Source organism: Phyllopteryx taeniolatus, chromosome 9, assembly GCF_024500385.1.
Source record: "Phyllopteryx taeniolatus isolate TA_2022b chromosome 9, UOR_Ptae_1.2, whole genome shotgun sequence".
NCBI classification, from domain to species: domain Eukaryota; kingdom Metazoa; phylum Chordata; class Actinopteri; order Syngnathiformes; family Syngnathidae; genus Phyllopteryx; species Phyllopteryx taeniolatus.
The window spans coordinates 3,330,804-3,351,680 of record NC_084510.1 but is presented as its reverse complement, the minus strand read 5'-3'; the positions used below and the strand labels follow the sequence as shown (position 1 = coordinate 3,351,680).

Genomic DNA, 20,877 nt, shown 5'->3' with positions numbered 1-20,877 from the left:
TGCTGCGCTAGGCCTTCCACCTTACTTGATGAAGGCACGCAGCATGATTGACAGGAATTGGCTGAACAAGCTGCTGAATTAGTAGCATTAACCGAGGCATGCAAACTAATGATAAATAAAGATGGTACAATCTATACTGATAGCCAATATGAGTATTCCACAACAAGAACGCAATTATTGGGAAAAACAAAGTGCAAAACTACAAAATGAAATTTACATTAGCACAGAAAAAAAAAAAACTATTCAAATGGGCTGCTATATTGATCCATGCTGTGTCACATGTCTCAACCGGAGGGATGGTGGCACAGATAGATTGACACTTTACAGCCCTAAAAAAAAAAAAATAGAAAGAAACACGTGGGTTCATTTAACACACTGTAAAAGAGTCATTTCAGCTGAGTACTCAAATAGGGAAGGTGAGCAAAAGTCTGATAGCGGAGCGGGAGCAGATGTGTAGATTCTGAAAACGCTTGCTGGTCAGTTAAGAAAAAAGACACCAACCCTTTTAGTGAGAACTCAGCAGAAAGGCACACCCACGTTGGTAATGAGATTCGATAAGTTGTTACGTAGCAACTTTGGCTACTATGGTGTTGGTTTTGTTTTTGTGGTACATGGGACGTCCCACCCTAAATGATACAACCAATTTTTTAGATAGAAAATCACCTACCAACTGGACCAATATGACGAACCCAATAATAAAAAAAATTTAATCATTAACTCGTATCAAAAGGAGTACAGTTGATGATCAGAACTGTGGGCATGGCCTCCAAACGCGGCAAAACGGTTTAATATTTTGTGCCCCCCAAAATAGAGCTGCTTTAATCCTAATTCCATATGCGGCTCTCACCAATGATGCTCAAGAGAATGGGCAGAATTGGGGATTTGGATATGACTGGTATGCAACTATAGGCTTTGAAAGGGAACACCTTATTGGTGAAACAGGTTATGATTGGTCCAGTTGGTCAAAAAAAAAAACAGCAAAAGAACATAGAAAGAAGTTTAACCTAAGCAAAACGGCCCATAGTTTAATATTGAAATACAAATCAAGTCACCCAATGTGTTTGATAGTGAGGTTATGGGCCTATTCTGGTGGAAAAGATCCCCACTTCCAAGTAGTATTGTGTTATAGGACCCGTGTTAAACCAAAAATGCCATTGAAAACTTCAAAGAAAGGTAGACAAATTTTAATGGTTAACAACATAACTACTGATGATTGGTTCCTTGTTGTCACAGGAGTTTCAGGACAAAATAACAATTGGTTACTATTGATGGAACAAGCAGCAAATGTAGCGAGAAAAGATTGTGTTGTTTGCATGGGTCCCAGGCCTTTGTTGCGCATAGTTCTGGCATAATTATCACAAGATTGTATTATTCCATTTGCACACTGATTGAGGAGCATCTGCAACATTTGCACAACCATTGTCCCAGATTATCGCACTACTCGTCACTTTAAACCGCATACACTCCTTGAAGTCTCAGCGCCCTTTGCACAATGGTCATTGCACCGGACTATTGCGATATTCGTCATTCGAACTGCTCTAAGTGCTAGAGGACTCTGCATCTTTTTGCACAATTGTTTTTTGTCAATGTCTTTATGTCTCCAAAGTGTTCTGTAAATTGATTGTCTGTTGTACTAGAGCGGCTCAGAAAATGGATGGATGGATGGATGTTTGATAGATTACCTAAAGATATAGCTGGATTGTGCGTTATTATCACTTTGATATTGCATGTGTCAGTATACCCTATGCCTGTTCAAGATTTAATGGAAAGGGCACCAATGTTTTTGTCCAATCTAGAACATAGACAAAAAAGAGATTTATCCTGGCAGAGGCAAAATTATCCAACATAAAACATACATCGACGCCATAGGTGTTCCTCGTGGGGTTCCTAATCAATACAAATTAGCTGACCAAGTTGCAGGAGGATTTGAATACTTAATATGCTGTTGGTGTACGATTAATAAAAATGTTGATGGGATAAACTATATCCACTTCAATGTACAGAGATTAGGAAATTGGACTCAGAGTGGGTTGGAAGCTGTGCACGAGCAGCTCAAGGACGTTCCAAAGACCGCATAGCTGTCGACATGCTCCTCGCAAGAGAGGGAGGTGTTTGCGGTATGTTTGGAGAACAAACAATACTGCTTCAGATGCCATCTTGACCAGAGCCATCGATGGTCTACGGACCCTCAATCAACACTCCTTGTGGAACAGCTGAATGGACGTTTTTGGTAAATATAAAACCCTAATTTCACCAATATTGATATCAATTGCTGTTTTTGCAGCCATTCTGACATTGTGTGGATGTTGTTGTATCCCATGCATTCGGGCATTAATCAGTAAATTAATCACCACAGCCATAACCCACATGGAACAGTATGGAACAGATTTATCCTTTATTGGAGGTTGATAATAATGACGATGATGATGATGATGTTGTTTTACCTGATTTGTTTCCTGATCCAGGTGATTACGATGTTTAAACTACATCATTCATGTATGACAAGTTTACTCTGAGTGTAAATGTATTTGTTTCATAAAAATGATTCTACAGTTAAAAATCGAAATGAAGTGACTGTAAGATGATATGAGAATTTGTGCAAATACATGATAAACAGGAGGGAAATGTTAAATAAATTGTAGAAGTTATCATTTATTTGCTTAGCTTGCATTAGTATTATGGACGATTTTAAATGTCTCGCCTTCAAAAAGATGACTCAGCATCATCCGATGGAAGGGCGCCTGGACCAAGGACGTGATCGGATGTGGTCGGGGACGTGACAGGTGTTGGTCCAATGTTTTGTGTTGTGTCTTATTGTTTAGAACATTATGTCTGGGAAAAACCCTCCTATTTTCAAATAAATGCAGGAGCGACGGGAGAGATTGGTTAGAGCGTGTTGAGAGGCTGTGATCTGAACAATCTCCCATACGCCCTCCTCATGAGAAAAATAAACCAGTGTCTTCATTCCTTTTGTGTCTATTTTTTATAATGTTGGGTAAGATAAATCCAACAGTTTTCAATATGGGGTGCTGTGTGCACATTGAGGAAACAAATGAACTTAAATGATTTTCACAAATGGCTACAATATAACAAAGTGAAACATTTAAGGGGATATTTATGAAAATCATTTAAATTCATTTTTTTCTAGATGAAATGAAATCCCTAAATCCCTTGCAATTGTACGTTGAGGAACATTGTCCTTAAACTGTTTGACTATTTTCTCACGCACTTGTTCACCAAGAGGTGAACCTCGCCCCATCTTTGCTTATGAATGACTGAGCAATTCAGGGAAGCTCCTTTTCTACCCAATCATAGCACCCACCTGTTCCCAATCAGCCTGTTCACCTGTGGGATGTTCCAAACAGGTGTTTGCTCAACTTTCTCAGTCTTTTTTGCCACCTGTCCCAGCTTTTTTGGAACGTGTTGCAGCCATAAAATTCCAAGTTAATGATTATTTGCTAAAAATAATAAAGTTTATCAGTTTGAACATTAAATGTCTTGTCTTTGTAGTGTATTCAATTAAATATAGGTCGAACATGATTTGGAAATCATTGTATTCTGTTTTTATTTATGTTTAACACAACGTCCCAACTTCATTGGAATTGGGGTTGTATACCAAATTACTTGTTAATTTCTACAACTTTCACATCCTTCATTGTTCTCTGTTGTGACTACTAGCTGTTTTCCAGCCATGCTGTGCGTACTAGTTGTTCCCAGCCATGTTGTCACTACTACCTTTTTTTTTTTTATAAAGTTGAGTGCAGTTGGACTAAGATAATTGTTTTGTTTTCCTTTTCTTCTCTGTCTCTCTCACTTCTGTATAACGGAGGTGATTTTTTTTCTTGTGACGACTTGTACCTTATCCTCTCTTTGCAAAGACTTTTCTTTCTTTTTTTGTAATAAAAACTCACAAAGACAAGATTGCTTCCTGACTTATTCTGCCAAAAAAAAGATTTGCGAAAACAGTTGGTGTCAGAAGTGGGATTCTTGGATCGATCGCCATTGCAGGGGACCACGTGATGATTTATCACCCAGGACCAACGCACGATTCCTGCCTCTACCCAAAGAATTAAGGACGGGGGGCCTGCCGGGGCTCTGGATGTCGGCTATCATCTCAGGATCCAAACAGACCTGTTGTCCTCCAAACAAAGAATTACGGCAAAGAAAATTTCAATTCCTTGAAAATTGGAACATTTCATATGGTGTACTGTATTTGAAACAATCTTGCCTTTGTAATAAGTGGTATTAGTAATTGGTCTGCCCACATTCCATTGGTAGGGTCCGAGTCCTTACGTTTGGGGTAAAGGCTAGGTTAGGGTGCTGGTTTAGGTTAAGGCAATCCCGCTTGGAGTTCGGAGGTTAGGGGTTTTGGTTCCCAGGTCAGAGTCCGACAGTTAGGGGCTAGGGTCCCCAACAATTTCGAAGACGTTCGAATATTGTAAAAAAGAGAAGCGCTTCTAACAGGTACTGGAAATGGGAAGTGGGAAGAGCAAAAAAGAATTCCTGGGTTATACGTCACTTGGTTTGTTTGAGGCGGCGGCACGGTGGACGACTGGTTAGAGCGTCAGCCTCACAGTTTTGAGGACCCGGGTTCAATCCCCGGCCCCGCCTGTGTGGAGTTTGCATGTTCTCCCTGTGCCTGCGTGGGTTTTCTCCGGGTACTCCGGTTTCCTCCCACATCCCAAAAAAATGCATGAATTGGAGACTCTAAATTGCCCGTAGGCATGACTGTGAGTGCGAATGGTTGTTTGTTCCTATGTGCCCTGCGATTGGCTGGCAACCAGTTCAGGGTGTACCACGCCTCCTACCGATGACAGCTGGGATAGGCTCCAGCACGCCCGCGACCCTAGTGAGGAAAAGCGACTCAGAAAATGGATGGATGGATGGTTTGTTTGAGGCAGTTTATATAAAAATAAATAAATAAATAAATAAAAAAGTTAAGGCTTTAGCAGAAATTGAGAAAAACGCCAAATGTCTGGATATGGGGTTGACTGTTAGATTTAGATGCAAATAGGGACATAAGCTTTCTGACAAAAGAAGGGCAAGTTACTGATAACTGTCGCCTGTGGTCTAATCTGTCCGAGTTGGCCAAGGGGAGGATGTCAGGTTGTGGTCCCGAGCTGGGTTCCACAGTGGCCTCACTCTATGACAAAGATCAAGAAGAGTGCAATCTGAAAGAAGACCAACAACACAACCCCCTCCTGCGACCCACAGCACGGCCCTCCACATGCAGCACTTCTGTCATTATATCTGGATCTCTCAGTGTTGTTGTTTTCGTTTGTTTTCATGACAAGAAAATACACGGGATAAAGATAAATAGAAAATTCAAGTACTTGAAATGTAGAATCATTACTTGTAATTGTCAGACGATCCATTACCCGCGTGAGATGTTGTTGATGTTAAGTCTGGGAACTGCTTGAACAAATCTACAGTAGGCCGGGAATGGTGTAACTTGGCTTGGGGCCTTCGAGAAGGTGATCAAGGAACCACCTGAACTATAGGATGGTTATTTGTAATTTTTCAAGGTTTCGAGAAACTATCCCGCTTGTGGACATTTGGTCTGGGAAAAATAATTAAAATGCAGTAATTGATGATAGAAAATTTTTCATTAAACAAAAAAAAAAAAGTATTATTTTTTGTTATTAGATACATTTAAATTCTGGTTAAACTCATGGTCAATTCCATTGATATAAATAAATGATGAACACCAATGCGAAAAGCAAAATATTAACTACTTGCTGTGAGAGGTGAGAGTATGAGTTCAAAACCACAATTTGTTTGCACTCACAGTGTTAACAGTTTTGTTTGAAACAATGTTTGTTGACCAAAGAAAATTTATTTATATAACACCTCTTATACATTAAAAATGTAACACCAAGTGCTTTACAGCAATTAAAAGGACGAAAAAGCATTTTAGACTGAAGAGATAAGACTATCTGACTGACAAGACGTGTGTTCAACTTAGGGACGTGAGTGACTGTGTGGTCTGCTGATTTACTGGTGTGTTGGGAGTGTTTAGGTGTGTGTCTGGCATTCGAGAGACGAATGCTGGAATCTTGGCCAAGTGTTTGATGAAAGTACGTTGTTTGACTGATTATAGGAAGATGTGTTGTTCGCTGTGGATACTGTCTGTATTTGTGTGTGTGTTATTACTGATGTAATGTGTTTTGAGCTGTTGCTGCGGTGGAAAATAAGTAGTGGGAAAATGTTTTTGTTTTTTTTGGAGGATTGGTGATTAACTAGTATGACGCTGTGATTTTGTAGAGCAAGAGTTGTGTTTTATTTTTATGAGAGAATAAGGCCTACAGACCTGAACGGGAGTAACCTACTGATAACAAAATTGATTCGATTGGGGGGGAAAAAAGGAGAAAAGGAGGTGGCTCAAAATCTTAGAATAGTGCAACTCAACATTCAGACAAAATAAGATCGATTGAATTAAGTTATTAGGTTGGAATAATTATCAGTGTGTATTCAAAGTTAAATATAGTATAATTTTAACATTTTTAACAGAGATATTCAGATATTTAATCCTTAAGAAAATGATGTTATATGCTGCAAACTGCATTTAATTACAATAATTTATGATTTTTATTTTTTTTGTGTTGTCTCATCTAACCAAAACGCTGCACATTTCTCTGGCTGAGGAAAGTTCAGCACGAATAGAAGAATGTAAGCCTTTTGCTTATCTGTTTTTTTTTTCTTTAACTCTGTCAAAGAACACAGATATTTTACACCCATACGTGCTTTGCATTGGGTCTTTCTTACCAATTTCAATTTATGCGTAATGTTCTTTTCCGCTTCCTTGACATTTCTCAAATCCCACCGACTGGGCTACCAGCCATCCCCCAACACTGCCAGCATCCACTTCGCACAGACGCTGTTGATGTTTTTTTTTTTTTTTTTCACTATTTGAGTTGCTACCCATTGACCCAAATTCTGTCCAGTATTAACCACTTTGACCACTTGATTATCGAGAATGTTTTTTATTTTTTGTATTTTGCTAAAGTGGTCATGGATGAGACCATATGTCACTTTATCAAAAAGGGGGGAGTGTTTTGTTTTTGTGGTTTTGTCTTGCTCTGGAGTACAAAGCCAGTGGATTATTTTGTTTTTGTGCTTGGCAGCACAAATCGCATCACACATTGCATTATTATTATATTTGACACATACTTGATTGCCACAAAATCAGAATTTATAGATTCACTTACAGCCAATTCAAGAGGCTGCAAACACAGTACCAATATTGCCATTATCATAGTGGTACATATGATTGTTCTACAAACATTTAATGTCTGTAATCTTGAACTCTTTATGGAACATTCACTTATTTGGGTTGACATATGAAGCGATATAGACTAAATCATGCACATTTGTCATTAGGTCAACATGGTATGATGTGGTGGTTTCTCATATGCAGTATATATATATATATATATATATATATATATATATTACAAATTACTAGACTTGTAGACAAAAGAATGTTTATTGTTGAAAAAGGCACAGAGGGGCCTTACTGAAATTCTTAGCTAATACTCTATGTACTAGATACATAGAGTCAGCAAAGATACATTTTAACGGTGATCTGAAAAATTACATTTCTAAATTTCAAACCCCAAAACATCAGACGAAAAATCTAATAATGGTATAGATGTTACGTTCGGACATGACAAATTATTGCAGATCCTGGATCAGAAATTATGGATAACTGACCGTGTCATTGGCATCCCCTGGACAAAAAATGCTGAGGCAGATTTAATCCAACGGAAGAAAGTCCTTCGATAGCCAGACTACTCAAAACCCTTCACTCGTTATATACACGACCTCGCGTTGACCCAGACACAGGCTTTTTGGGGAAAGGAAAAGTACCTAGGTAGAGCTTTTATTCCACCCAAATTTTCGTAATGTGTCTGGAGCACTTTTGATGTATTTACATTTAGTAATGTTTTGATTATCAGTCTCAAAGATAATGATAATATACAAATAATTATATTAGGATAATGCTGATGATGGGTCGGACCATATTGACGCTATACTGATAATGTATATAATGAAATCTGATTGCACGTTGATAGGTCATAGAGGAGCAGAAGATGGGTCATAAAAGCCGAGCAATGACCAATCATTTGTCTGAACTGAAGCGCACGCATACACACGCATACTTGCGTTAACTCGGCAGAAGAAAAGACGACGAAAACGACATCTCCCGGGTGTCTCTTGGTGGTTTGGCTATTGCCATAGTTATTGTGATTAAAGTGTGCATTGATGCTCCCACTTTGACAGTTGACACAATTTTGTACCTTACGAAACGTGACAACTATGACACGCTTCTTTGGTAACATACGATTGCCACTACTTCTGCTAATTTCACCTCCTACAGCATAAATGTTTGGTTCCTCTATGCCCTTCGTGTGGCACACTCTCAAAATCGTTCTAACAGCTATCTTTGTTCTTTCATGCCGCTGCAAACCCACATGCCTTCCCCACATCCCAATTCGTCAGCACTCTTTCGTCGTACTTTGGTTTCTTTTGTCAGTCCACAATACCTTAATCAAACTGTCCTTGCTGAAACAGGTTCTCCTCTCCCCTATGTCAATGTGACCAAAACGTTTGATGGTTTTAAACCCACTAATTCAATGTGACCAAAAGGTTTGATGGTTTTTAACCCACTAAGGATCCGGGTATGGTGCCTTTGTGGACACAGTGTCTACACTAGACTCGTTCCCGATTGGTCAGATCGATGTGCCCCTATTGCTTTTAGAGACCACTCATACATTATCTCTGCCACATCCCGTTCCCGTCGTCACAGACAGGGCCAATTTAAAGAACACAATCCAGTTTGGGGCACAGATGTCCCCACTGATCACAAGGTTTGCAGTACAGGTACCAAGGTATTATACTATTTCCACAAATTGGGGTGAGCAAATTGATTATGATATGAAACTCTAAGTTATCGCTTTTCTAGTTTTGTTAACACTACCCTGACCATTCTTTAGGTTTCACGTGTGGAATTTAATGCAATTCGTGAAATAGCCCTCCAAAACCGCATGACACTTGATTCACTATTTGTTTCTCAGGGCGGTGTTTGTACTCTTGAACCAAACCTGTTGCACATACATTCCTGACAATGCTGGTGATACATGCGTCATAGCCAGTGGCATTAAAAACCTCACTACACTCGGCGATGTCATTGCCCGCGAGGAGGTGCTCGATTCAAGCTGGTTCACTGGATTTGGAAAGCAGGCTTGGCTATATCGCTTTGCTTGTTCTCTTTTTCCATCTCCTGTTGCTTGGTCCTTTTGGTGAAATCCTTTACCTAACCATTTCCTTCAATCCAACTGTTTGGATGACAACGACGACTTAAATGATGACCATGATTCATATTCCTCAGTCTAACTTTGTTGCATGACTGACTTGCAGCCTGCTTATGAAGGATTTTCTTCAACCTGAGGTGTGAATTTTTGTTAATACATTATATACTGTTATCATTTTTGAATGTTTGTTTTTGAATTAACTTTTGTTCTTGATCGCTTAGCGATTAGCCATATTTAGTAACTTTTAATGTTTTTGATTACTTAGTGTTTCATAATATTTAGTAACATTTAGGTACTTAGGATGTAATAATGTCTAGTAATTTTTGTTTTGTATGTGATTATTAGTAGATTGTGTGATATAATCAAATGGTGGGAGCCGAGTTGGAAAATGTATGTTTCATATATACCAAATATTACTTCAATTAGTTTCCACAGCTTTCACATGCTTTATTGTTCCCTGTTGTGTCTACTAGCGGCCATGTTGTGTGTACTAGTTGTTCCCAGCCATGTTGTGACTACTAGCTTTTTTTGATAAATATAAGTTGAGTGCAGCTGGACAAAGATAATTGTTTGCTTTCCTTTTCGTCTCTCTCTCTTTCACTTCTGTATAACGGAGGTGATTTTTTGCTTGGACTTCAGTAAGGGGTAAAAACTTGTGACGACTTGTACCTTTTCCTCTCTTTGCAGACTTTCCTTTTTTTTGTAATAAAACCCAACAAAGACAAGATTGCTTCCTTACTTACTTCCTTACTCCACATTGTCACGTGGTCCTGTCAGCCAATCATTTCTTGTGATGTACACAAAAGGTCACATGGTTTATGCTACCAATCGGGTGCGTTTACAGTCAAAGCGCACTAGCAGCCTGGCTCAGCGGCGTGGCTTCGTATGGCTGTACCAAAACTACATTTTAAAGACAAGGCTCATTACTTTATACCAAGACAAGACCAGGACGATATCAAAGCACTTTTAATTTCTCGATATCATGATATCCCTATTAATAGATACAATGCCTTGAAAAAGTATTGCCCCCCTTCTGAAATTCTTATATTTTATCATAGTTTCCCCACTTTAAGATCATCATACAAATGTAAATATCAGACAAAGATAACCAAAGTGAACTTAAAATGCTGTTTTAAATGGTGATTTCATTTATTAAGGAAAAAAAACTATTCAGCTATTAAATTACCTGGACCTTTGTTAAAAGTAAAAGCCCCCTCAACCTAATAACTGGTTGGGCCACCGTCAGCAGCAACAACTGAAATCAAGCGTACTCTAGAACTGGCAATGAGTCTTTCACATCTCTGTGGAGATATTTTCGTCCAACCTTCCTTGCAGAATTGTTTGAATTCCGCAAAAATCAAGGGTTTTCGTGCATGAATGGCCTTTTTAAGGTCATTCCACTGCATTTCAATAGGATTCAAGTCTGGACTTTGACTTCGCCACTCCAAAAACATTTTGTTTTTTTAAGCCACTTAGAAGTTGACTTGCTGGTGTGTTTTGGATCGTTATCCTGCTACAGAACCCAAGTGCACTTAAGCTTGAGGTCATAAACTAAACATTCTCCTTCAGGATTTTCTGTTAAAGAGCAGAATTCATGGTTCCAATCACAGCACGTTGTCCAGATCCTGAAGGAGCTAAGCAGCCCAAGTTCATCACACTACCACCATCATGTCTGACTGTTGGTATGATATTCTTTTTCTGAAATGCTGTGCTACATTTACACCAGCTATAACTAGACACGCACCTTCCAAAAAGCTCAACTTTCATCTCGTCAGTCCATATAATATTCTCTCAAAAGTCTTGGGAATCATTCTGATATTTTTTTTACCAAAAGTGAAACGAGCCTTTATGTTCTTTTTGGTCAGCAGTGGTTTTCACCTTGGAACTCTGCCATGGATGCCATTTTTGCCCAGTCTCTACCTTATTGTTGTCATGAACACTGACCTTAACTGAGGCAAGGGATGCCTGCAGTTCTTTAGAAGTTGTCCTGAGTTCCTTTGTGGCCTCCTGGATGAGCCATTGCTCTTTTCTTGGGGTAATCTTTGTAGGCCGTCCACTCCTGGGAAGATTCACCACTGTTCCATTTTTTCTCCACGTGAGGATAATGGCTGTTAGAAATTGCTTTTGTAACCCTTTCTAGACTGATTGATGTTAATTACTTTATTTCTCAACTGTTCTGGAATTTCTTTGAAATGTGTCATTTTGTTGCAGCTTTTTTAGATCTTTTGTCTGACTTTATTTTGTCGGGACAGATTCTGTTTAAATGATTTCTTGATTGAACAGGTCTGGAGGTAAATCAGGCTTGGGTGTGATCAGTGAAAATTAACCAAAAATTGTGATTAGCCACAATTAATTAATGATTTAAAAAAGGGGTCATTTCTTTTCACACAAGGCCAGGTAACCGAATATTTTTTTCCCCGTTAATAAACAAAATCACCATTTAAAAACAGCAATTTAAGTTCACTTGGGTTATATTTGTCTAATATTTACATTTGTTTGATGCTCTTAAAGTGGGGAAACTATGCAGAAATATAAGAATTTGAGAAGGTGGCCAATACTTTTTCAAGGCACTATATGTGCCTTTAAAAGCCGGGGCATGAGAAGGTGGCATTTGAACCTGTGCGTGACCTGTCACCGACAACATCCTCTCTGTGAGTGTGCTAATTGTATATACTGTATGTGTTTTACTGTTCTCTCTGCACTGTGTATACTGTAAAACCCATAAAAAACGATTGTTATAAACCTCAGATTTCCATGGTATAGCAAGGGTTTTCTGCAATAGACCAAAAAACTGGCAATGTAGCAGGTCAACGATAGGGGAACCATGATACTGCGAGGAAACCAAATTAAATAACATTTCAACAGATTACCAACTGCCGCATATCTATATGGACTTCACTCTCTGTCTGAAATAAAGCTCTCATTTGTTAATTCACTCATACCTTAATAAGTAGTTGCAATGTGAAATAATCATAAATAGGTAATTAACCCTTAAAATTAGAATCACCAGCAGAGTTTCTCAATTTTAGATTTAGTTTCATTCTTGTATTACAAATATACGGAACACGGGAGACGACATGGATGTTTTTTTGTTTTGTACTTTGTGCTTAGTCATCTCGTGCACACAACTTAGTAACGCCCAATACACACAAAGATAATTGGGCTGTTTTTGTCCGATTTTGCCCCTTCCTGACCAAAGATGACAAAAGCCACATTACCTTATGTCTTATAAGATTATCCTCTAACCTAGTGTGGTCTGAGGGGTTTTAAGAGGGAATTTGTCCCGATAATAGTCTGAAAAGGGTTAGGGCCGACAATCTAAAATATTAACCATTGTTCACTATTTTTGACTCGAAATCTTCATGTGTGTGGGGAAAGCTGACGACTCCTGAGTCATGGCTCTGTGAATTATGACGTGAAATGGAATGTAGCCAAACAAGAGCACCCTGACTCAGGAACAAAGAAGCAGCCATAAATAATTTACAAAAAAAAAAAAAAAACTTGATGTTATTTTTTTGTATAAGTGTTTTTCACTAGTGCTCATGTACACTACACAGCTACAGGTAAGTTTGATTAATATTTTACCTGTTTGTGCACAATAAACTCCATTGTGATCTAGCGGAGGATGGATGAGGACAGATACCTGTCTCTTCTGCTCATCCAGACAGCTGTGAGCTGATTGGCTCAACAGCTGAACAACATCTGGCACGCCGGTAAGTTGCTCGGTCAGCTGAGAAGAGAGCTCCAAAAAAACAGGTGTAGTCTTGGTGGCTGTTGCATTATCTTCCTTTACTACACTTTTTGAGGCTTTGTTTTCTTTGGGCCCTGAGCACAGATACAAAAACATGGAATCTTAACCAGGGAAATATTTACAAATACACATTGGTTTCCATCGGACTTTGCTTTTTGTTTAGGTAGTTGGCTGTGGTGCATAGCTATACAGACTTTTCCATCTTTTTTCACTATGTATTTACAACCCCAATTCCAATGAAGTTGGGACGTTGTGTTAAACAAAAATAAAAACAGAATACAATGATTTGCAAATCATGTTCAACCTATATTTAATTGAATACACGACAAAGACAAAATATTTAATGTTCAAACTGAAACTTTATTGTTTTTAGAAAATAATCATTAACTTAGAATTTCATGGCTGCAACACGTTCCACAAAAGCTGGGACAGGGTCATGTTTACCACTGTTATATCACCTTTTTAACAACATTCAATAAACGTTTGGGAATTGAGCACACTAATTGTTGAAGTTTTATAGGTGGAATTATTTCCCATTCCTGCTTGATGTACAGCTTCAGCTGTTCAACAGTCAGGGGTCTCTGTTGTCGTATTTTACGCTTCATAATGCGTCACACATTTTCAATGGGAGACAGGTCCGGACTGCAAGCAGGCCAGTCTAGTACCCGCACTCTTTTACTACGAAGCCACGCTGTTGTAACGTGCAGAATGTGGTTTGGCATTGTCTTGCTAAAATAAGTAGGGGCGTCCATGAAAAAGATGTTGCTTGGATGGCAGCATATGTTTCTCCAAAACCTGTATGTACCTTTCAGCATTAATGGTGCCTTCACAGATGTGTAAGTTACCCATGCCATTGGCACTAACACAGCCCCATACCATCACAGATGCTGGCTTTTGAACTTTGCGTCCATAACAGTCCGGATGGTTCTTTTCCTCTTTGGCCTGGAGGACACGACGTCCACAATTTCAAAAAACAATTGGAAATGTGGACTCGTCGGACCACAGAACACTTTCCCACTTTTCATCAGTCCATCTTAGATGAGCTCGGGCCCAGAGAAGCCGGCGGCGTTTCTGGGTGTTATTGATAAATGGCTTTTGCTTTGCATAGTAGAGTTTCAAGTTGCACTTACGGATGTAGCGCCGAACTGTATTTACTGACATTGGTTTTCTGAAGTGTTCCTGAGCCCATGTGGTGATATCCTTTAGACATTGTCGTTTTTTGATGCAGTGCCGCTTGAGGGATCGTAGGTCATGGGCATTCAATGTTGGTTTTCGGCCTTGCCGCTTACATGCAGTGATTTCTCCACATTCTCTGAACCTTTTGATATAATGGACCGTAGATGATGAAATCCCTAAATTCCTTGCAATTGTACGTTGAGGAACATTGCCCTTAAACTTTTCGACTATTTTCTCACGCACTTGTTCACAAAGAGGTGAACCTTGCCCCATCTTTGCTTGTGAATGACTGAGCAATTCAGGGAAGCTCGTTTTATACCCAATCATGGCACCCACCTGTTCCCAATTAGACTGTTGACCTGTGGGATGCTCCAAACAGGTGTTTGATGAACATTTCTCAACTTTCTCAGTCTTTTTTGCCACCTGTCCCATCTTTTTTGGAACGTGTTGCAGCCATAAAATTCCAAGTTAATGATCATTTGCTAAAAACAATAAAGTTTATCAGTTTGAACATTAAATAGCTTGTCTTTGTAGTGTATTCAATTAAATATAGGTTGAACATGATTTTCAAATCATTGTATTCTGTTTGTATTTATATTTAACACAAGGCCCAACGTCATTGGAATTGTTCATCTTCAATTCATCTTGAATACAGTAGGTTTGTAAACACAAAAACATCATTTGGCATGCTACCATTAAAAACTGACCTGAGGACTCAGAAAACTCTGGACAGAATCTTTTACATGGAGGTCCCTTTACATTTTCACTTCCATCTTCACATCTATTGTTCTCGGACGCATCCTCCACCTGCACCCCACCTTCAGCTGACTTACCCTTAGTGGATGAAGCAATTGAAACTTCAGGGTTTGGGCTGGGGACTTTGTTGGCTGGGGTGAGGGTTGGGACCTTTGTAGAGGAGGGGGAGGCTGGGGCCGGCTGGTTGATAATGTTGGTGAGGACATTTTTAAAGCTCACGGCTACATCAAACATCTGCAGGCTGTCTGCAGCGGCGATGATGCGGCTGACGTTATGTTTTCCCAAAGGTAGCTTGCCTGTATAGACCATGTCCAGAAGACAGCCGAACTCCTGCGAGGAAACCAAAGTGGTGTCGATGGAGATAGTATCAGAAAGATCCAGCAGTGACCTAAAGGGATAGACAGTTTCTTTTTAGTAAGAACAACATTTTTCTTATAGTCCTGGCCACCTTATATATATATTTTTTTATATAGACCAGTGGTTCTCAAACTTTTTAGACCAAGTGCCACCTAAAAAAAACTTTTCTCATGTACCATCACCATAACTAACATTAAAATACAGTAGCATAGTAGGCCTCAGTGCTAATCAAAAACAAGGCAATGTTTTATTCCTCCCCCAAAAAAGGATGTTTATTATAGGCCACTTAAACATCATGCTAGTTTAATATTAACACTGCTTAAATACATGAAAATCAAAAATAAAAACTGCATTGCACATAAAAGTCAAGTAAAAATAATACCTAAATAAATGTTTAAAAACAAACAGTTCTTAAAGATAAAATTGAAATGTGTTGAACTTCAAAATTAAATACAACTGAACAGTACCTAAATGTACAGTTTAACCTCGGTTTAGGAACAACCCAGTTTTTTTGAAAATTTTGGTTTATGAATTATTTATTTTTTTTAAATTTCAAATAAAAATGACCTTGGGTTACATACTATCTTTGGCTTATGAATAGTCTTGGCATGGCCACGGAAGGCTCAGAACTTTGTGCTTTTTCTCGCACCGTATAACATCATTGGCTCCGTGCTTCAGGCATCTTATTTGCCTAAAATGGCCACCTCAAAAGCTGTGTTGCGTTGATGGAGGTGTTGGCCATTGAGATTGAGCAGCAACCACACTTAATGTGAACATTACTGTACACTGGGACAAACATAAGGATTATTCAAATCTTAAAAAATATATATATATTTATCTGTATCAGAGTCCACACGTAAAAACAAATGAATAAATAAATCAGGCATCTAAGGGCTTCTTTCTACTCGCGTGGGCGGTGACCGCGCTGAAAATGTGCTGCAGTTCTCCTCCGAGTCGGCGGTGTTGCTACGGCTGGTACCGGCTAGGACAGTGATCCGGTACCGGTCCGTGAGGTATTTGTTACCGAGCCACAGAGAAAGAATGATCAATTAATTTCATTTCCGTTGTATTGCATTTCATGTGTCAAATGTATTTTATTTTTGAAAATTGACCAGATCTTTTCCGCCGCAACAGCTGTGCATCGCAATTGACACGTCAAGACTGCACAGAAAGCTGCAGCAGTTCCGTTTGCGCTCCCGGCCGACTCGCTAATGGCGGCAATCTCAAAGAACCAATCACTTCATAAACTGATTCAGTTCATTATGTTCACTGAAAAGATTTCTTCTTTTGAATGAAACATTTGCGAACGAAACAACACTAGACTGCACGTCGGTTACATGATGTTACTAAAACTAAGGCCGTACGACCTCAAAGAAAAAGAAAGATTATTTTAATAGAAAATATCAGGAGTCCTACTTAAAATTCGGGTTTATCTCTACAAGTAACTCTCACGCACCGAGTCCGCTCTGCACAGTACTGTATGTGGCTACAAGCTAGCCAACGACACGTGGAGACCAAGCACTCTGGACGAAAAGATAAGCCGTTGGGTGTTTTTTTTTTCTTTTTTAAAGAAAAAGAGATCAACTGAATACCGTGCTACTATTTCCAACATCCTATCTTTGTGAAGCAGGCTTTTCTGCAGTGACGGTAACAAAGACAAAATTACGGAGCAGACTGGACATAAGGAACAAGCCCAGGGCTCACACTGATTCTATGTTATGGTGAGTTGTTGTACCTTTGCACAATGGTCATTGCACCAGACTATTGCTACATTAGTCACTCAAACTGCTCTAAGTGCTAGAGGACTCTGCATCTTTTGTGCACAATTGTCAAAAATAAATAAATTTAAAAAATTTTTACAAAATTGTACCGGCATTACCAGATTACTAGCAACCCTTTATTCCTCAGTGACCGTTTTTCCTCAATGTCTTTATGTCTCAAAAGTGCTCTCCGTCCATTGACTGTCTGTTGTCATACTAGAGCAGCTCCAACTACCAGAGACAAATCCCTTGTGTGTTTTTTGGACATACTTGCCAAAATAAAGATGATGATGATGATGAACATTTGTTTTTACGGCGGCTGTGTTCATTTATTTTTGCTGCATATCTATACATACACAATTATATATACACACACACACACACACACACACACAAACCTCCTCACAGTACCTGAAAAGCATGCTGGAAGCAGCCAGCACCAGTTTATGTGCACGGTGAGGGTTGTCTCCCACCAGAACAGTGCAGTCACAAAAGAGGCCCTCCTTCCTCAGGGCCCACAGTTGCTGCATCAGCTGGCTGCTGTAGTTTGGGAGCTCTATCATTTTGTTTGTCTGGACAGGAAGGTTCATCTCTCCTTATTCTGGAGAAAATGATGTTATATGGTTAAAACCAAGTTTTGTATCAATTCTACATTGTGAGTAAATGACAGGACATGGATGTTGGAATTACGCATTTAGGCAGCTGCTACGACATCATAAATTAGGGTTCGGTATAATTAACTGGTACACAGTTACATGTTTCCTCAGATTAAGCGCAAACTAGCTACGGATGCTAACAAGGCAGCATAGGTTCAAGCCGGTTTAACGGTGACAAAAACGGCCACAAGCACCAGACACCAAGCTCTCGTTCCGTGGTTGTCTTTACCTTGATATATTCAAACGATCCGTTTCTTTATTTAAACTTCGTTGCTTGACAAATCCATATCGCGCAATAAAGATTGACAGTTTTTGAACATGGCCAAAAACGATGCAGCACGAAATTACGACATTTCCGGTTAGGGAAACGTTACCCAAGTAGTAGATTAACTATCGTGCTGTGGCAGCCCGGCTACCCAACGTGACTACGGGGCAGCCATGTTGGGGAGGTCAACGTTCCCATCAAGTCAATTTAACTTGCTCAATTCTCAACCAATTTTCACGGTCTACTTTTTTTTTTTTTGTCAAGTATGTGCTATCAATATATGACCATAATTATTTTTCTCAAGATTTCTTTATGCGGCTTTGCCTTGCCCCCGATAGACGTTCTTCTACTGCTGCGAAGTTCTTACTCTGTCATTCACCTTCGGACATTTCTCTCTGAAAGCGAATTCACCAAAAGTTTTTTTTTTTTTTTTTTAAATCTCTACAATCAAGTTGTCCTATCCGTCTAAAGCCGTGTTTAGAAGTCGGAGAATTGAGTCTTCGAAACAGACGCACAAGCTAATATTAAAAGGGGGGAGCGGGCTTGCAGTCCATTTTTTAACGTACCTTACATGCGACAGAGAGTGTGTTGGTGTGCTCACCAACGTGCATACGTGGCCGCCATGTTTGGGAGGTCGTCGTTCCCATAGAAGGCACATGGAATGCGCTGACGACTTTGACAATCCTAGAACAGAGCTCACGTCTTCCGGGTCAAGGCAAAGCTGCATAAAGTAAGTTTGAGGAAAAGAATTATGGTGGTATTGTATTTCTCGACTCGTGTTAAATAAATACATAATAGAACATTAGATCAAGGCTTGTTTTCCATTTTTTTCATTTTCAAACCAGAAACGGGAGCTGACTCTTCCCCATTTTTGATACACTAAAGCAAAAAAAAAAAACCCTTTGTTTCCTACATCAGAAGGAAAACGAATGGCCTCAAAGTACACGGAGCCTGTATCCATGGTATTGTGGTTTTCTTGCCCTCCACACACACACACGGAACACGCTGGCTACTTTGACCTTGTTACAAATGCATAATTTATGTGGGGTGCAGGGGGGTCGTGTCCCTGCAGTTTTTTTTTTTTTTTTTTTTACTGTGCAAAAACAATGGAACTGAGACAGCAAAATCACTAGGCCCACACGGAAAACCCTTGCCAATGGTAAAACATAATTTACTAGATAAAAAATATATCCATCTTTATTTACTTATTCAATATCATGTAACAACGTAATTTGTACTGACTGCATGAGGATATGCCCCTTTGCCTGCATGAAGTTATTTGGTGAAATGCTTATAAAATAAGATTTACATAAAGTAAATTCTGATTGTATGTAAACCTATAGCAAATATACACTCTCTCTCTCTCTCTATATATATATATATATACATACAAAAGTGGACAGAATTGTTGGTAGCCCGCTGTTAATGAAAGAAAAACCCACAGTGGTCACAGAATTAACTTGAATCTGACAAAAGTAATAATAAAAAATAATGAAAATTAACCAGCTTTCTGACACTGGGCACCACGTTTCTGTCTAGAATACCTGGAAAGTCTTAAGATTTCATTTTACCCTGCACAGATTCAAGACGCCCTGTGTCTGATGGAACAAAGCAGCTCCAGAACATAACAGAGCCTTTTTCATGTTTAACAGTAGAGACAGTGTTTAGCAAGTCAAATTGATGTTTAGCAGATTAAACTCTCAAAGCACTGCAAAAATGGCGGATGAATTACAATAAACCGGAAGGACAAATCACCACGCAGCTGCTGCCTGAAATAAAAAAATAATTTAAATTATTATATGTAAAATACAGTGGGTACGGAAAGTATTCAGACCCCCTTAAAATTTTCACTCTTTATTTTCAGCCATTTGCTAATCATTTAAGATAATTTTTTTCTCATTAATGTACACACAGCACACCATATTGCCAGAAAAAAACGGAACTGTTGAAATTTTTGCAGATTTATTAAAAAAGAAAAACTGAACTATCACACAGCCATAAGTATTCTGAACCCTTTGCTGTGACACTCATATTTAACTCGGGTGCTGTCCATTTCTTCTGATTATCCTTGAGAAAGTTCTACACCTTCATTGGAGTCAAGCTGTGTTTGATTATACTGATTGGACTTGATTAGGAAAACCACACAGCTGTCGATATAAAACCTTCCAGCTCACAGTGCATGTCAGAACAAATGAGAATCATGAGGTCAAAGGAACTGCCTGAAGAGCTCAGAGACAGAATTGTGGCAAGGCACAGATCTGGCCAAGGTTACAAAAAAAAAAAAAAAGTCTGCTGTACTTAAGGTTCCTAAGAGCACAGTGGCCTCCGTAATCCTTAAATGGAAGACGTTTGGGATGACAAGCATGCTCTGGGGGTGTTTTTCAGCTGCAGGGACAGGACGACCGGTTGCAATCGAAGGAAAGATGAATGCGGCTAAGTATAGGGATATTCTGGACGAAAACCTTCTCCAGAGTGCTCAGGACCTCGGACTGGGCCCAAGGTTCACCTTCAACAAGACAATGACCCTAAGCACACAGCTAAAATACCCAAGGAGTGGGTTCAGAACAACTCCGTGACTGTTCTTGAATGGCCCAGCCAGACCCCTGACTTAAACCCAATTGAGCATCTCTGAAGAGACCTGAAAATGGCTGTGCACCAACGTACACCATCCAACCTGACAAAACTGGAGAGGATCTGCAAGGAGGAATGGCAGAGGATCCCCAAATCCAGGTGTGAAAAACTTGTTGCATCATTCCCAAAAAGACTCATGGCTGTATTAGCTCAAAAAGGTGCTTCTACTAAATACTGAGCAAAGGGTTTGAATACTTACGGATGTGTGATA

At 39.3% G+C, this 20,877-nt stretch overlaps 1 protein-coding gene across 7 annotated transcripts in view; it reads right to left on the bottom strand.

The window, feature by feature from the left end:
• The window catches only part of zbtb40 (zinc finger and BTB domain containing 40), a 41,004-nt gene extending 22,258 nt beyond the window's left edge, over window positions 1-18,746 (bottom strand). Inside the window, exons 1-4 of one of the 7 annotated variants that reach the window (XM_061785924.1) lie at window positions 18,602-18,746; window positions 17,526-17,715; window positions 14,949-15,385; window positions 12,958-13,139 (exon numbers count right to left, since the gene is read on the bottom strand). In XM_061785924.1, coding sequence (XP_061641908.1) covers window positions 12,958-13,139; window positions 14,949-15,385; window positions 17,526-17,704 — 798 coding nt within the window. In that variant the 5' untranslated portion in view covers window positions 17,705-17,715; window positions 18,602-18,746. The other 6 variants (XM_061785926.1, XM_061785928.1, XM_061785923.1 and 3 more) reach the window with 6 other exon arrangements.
• Window positions 18,747-20,877: the final 2,131 nt, after the last annotated feature.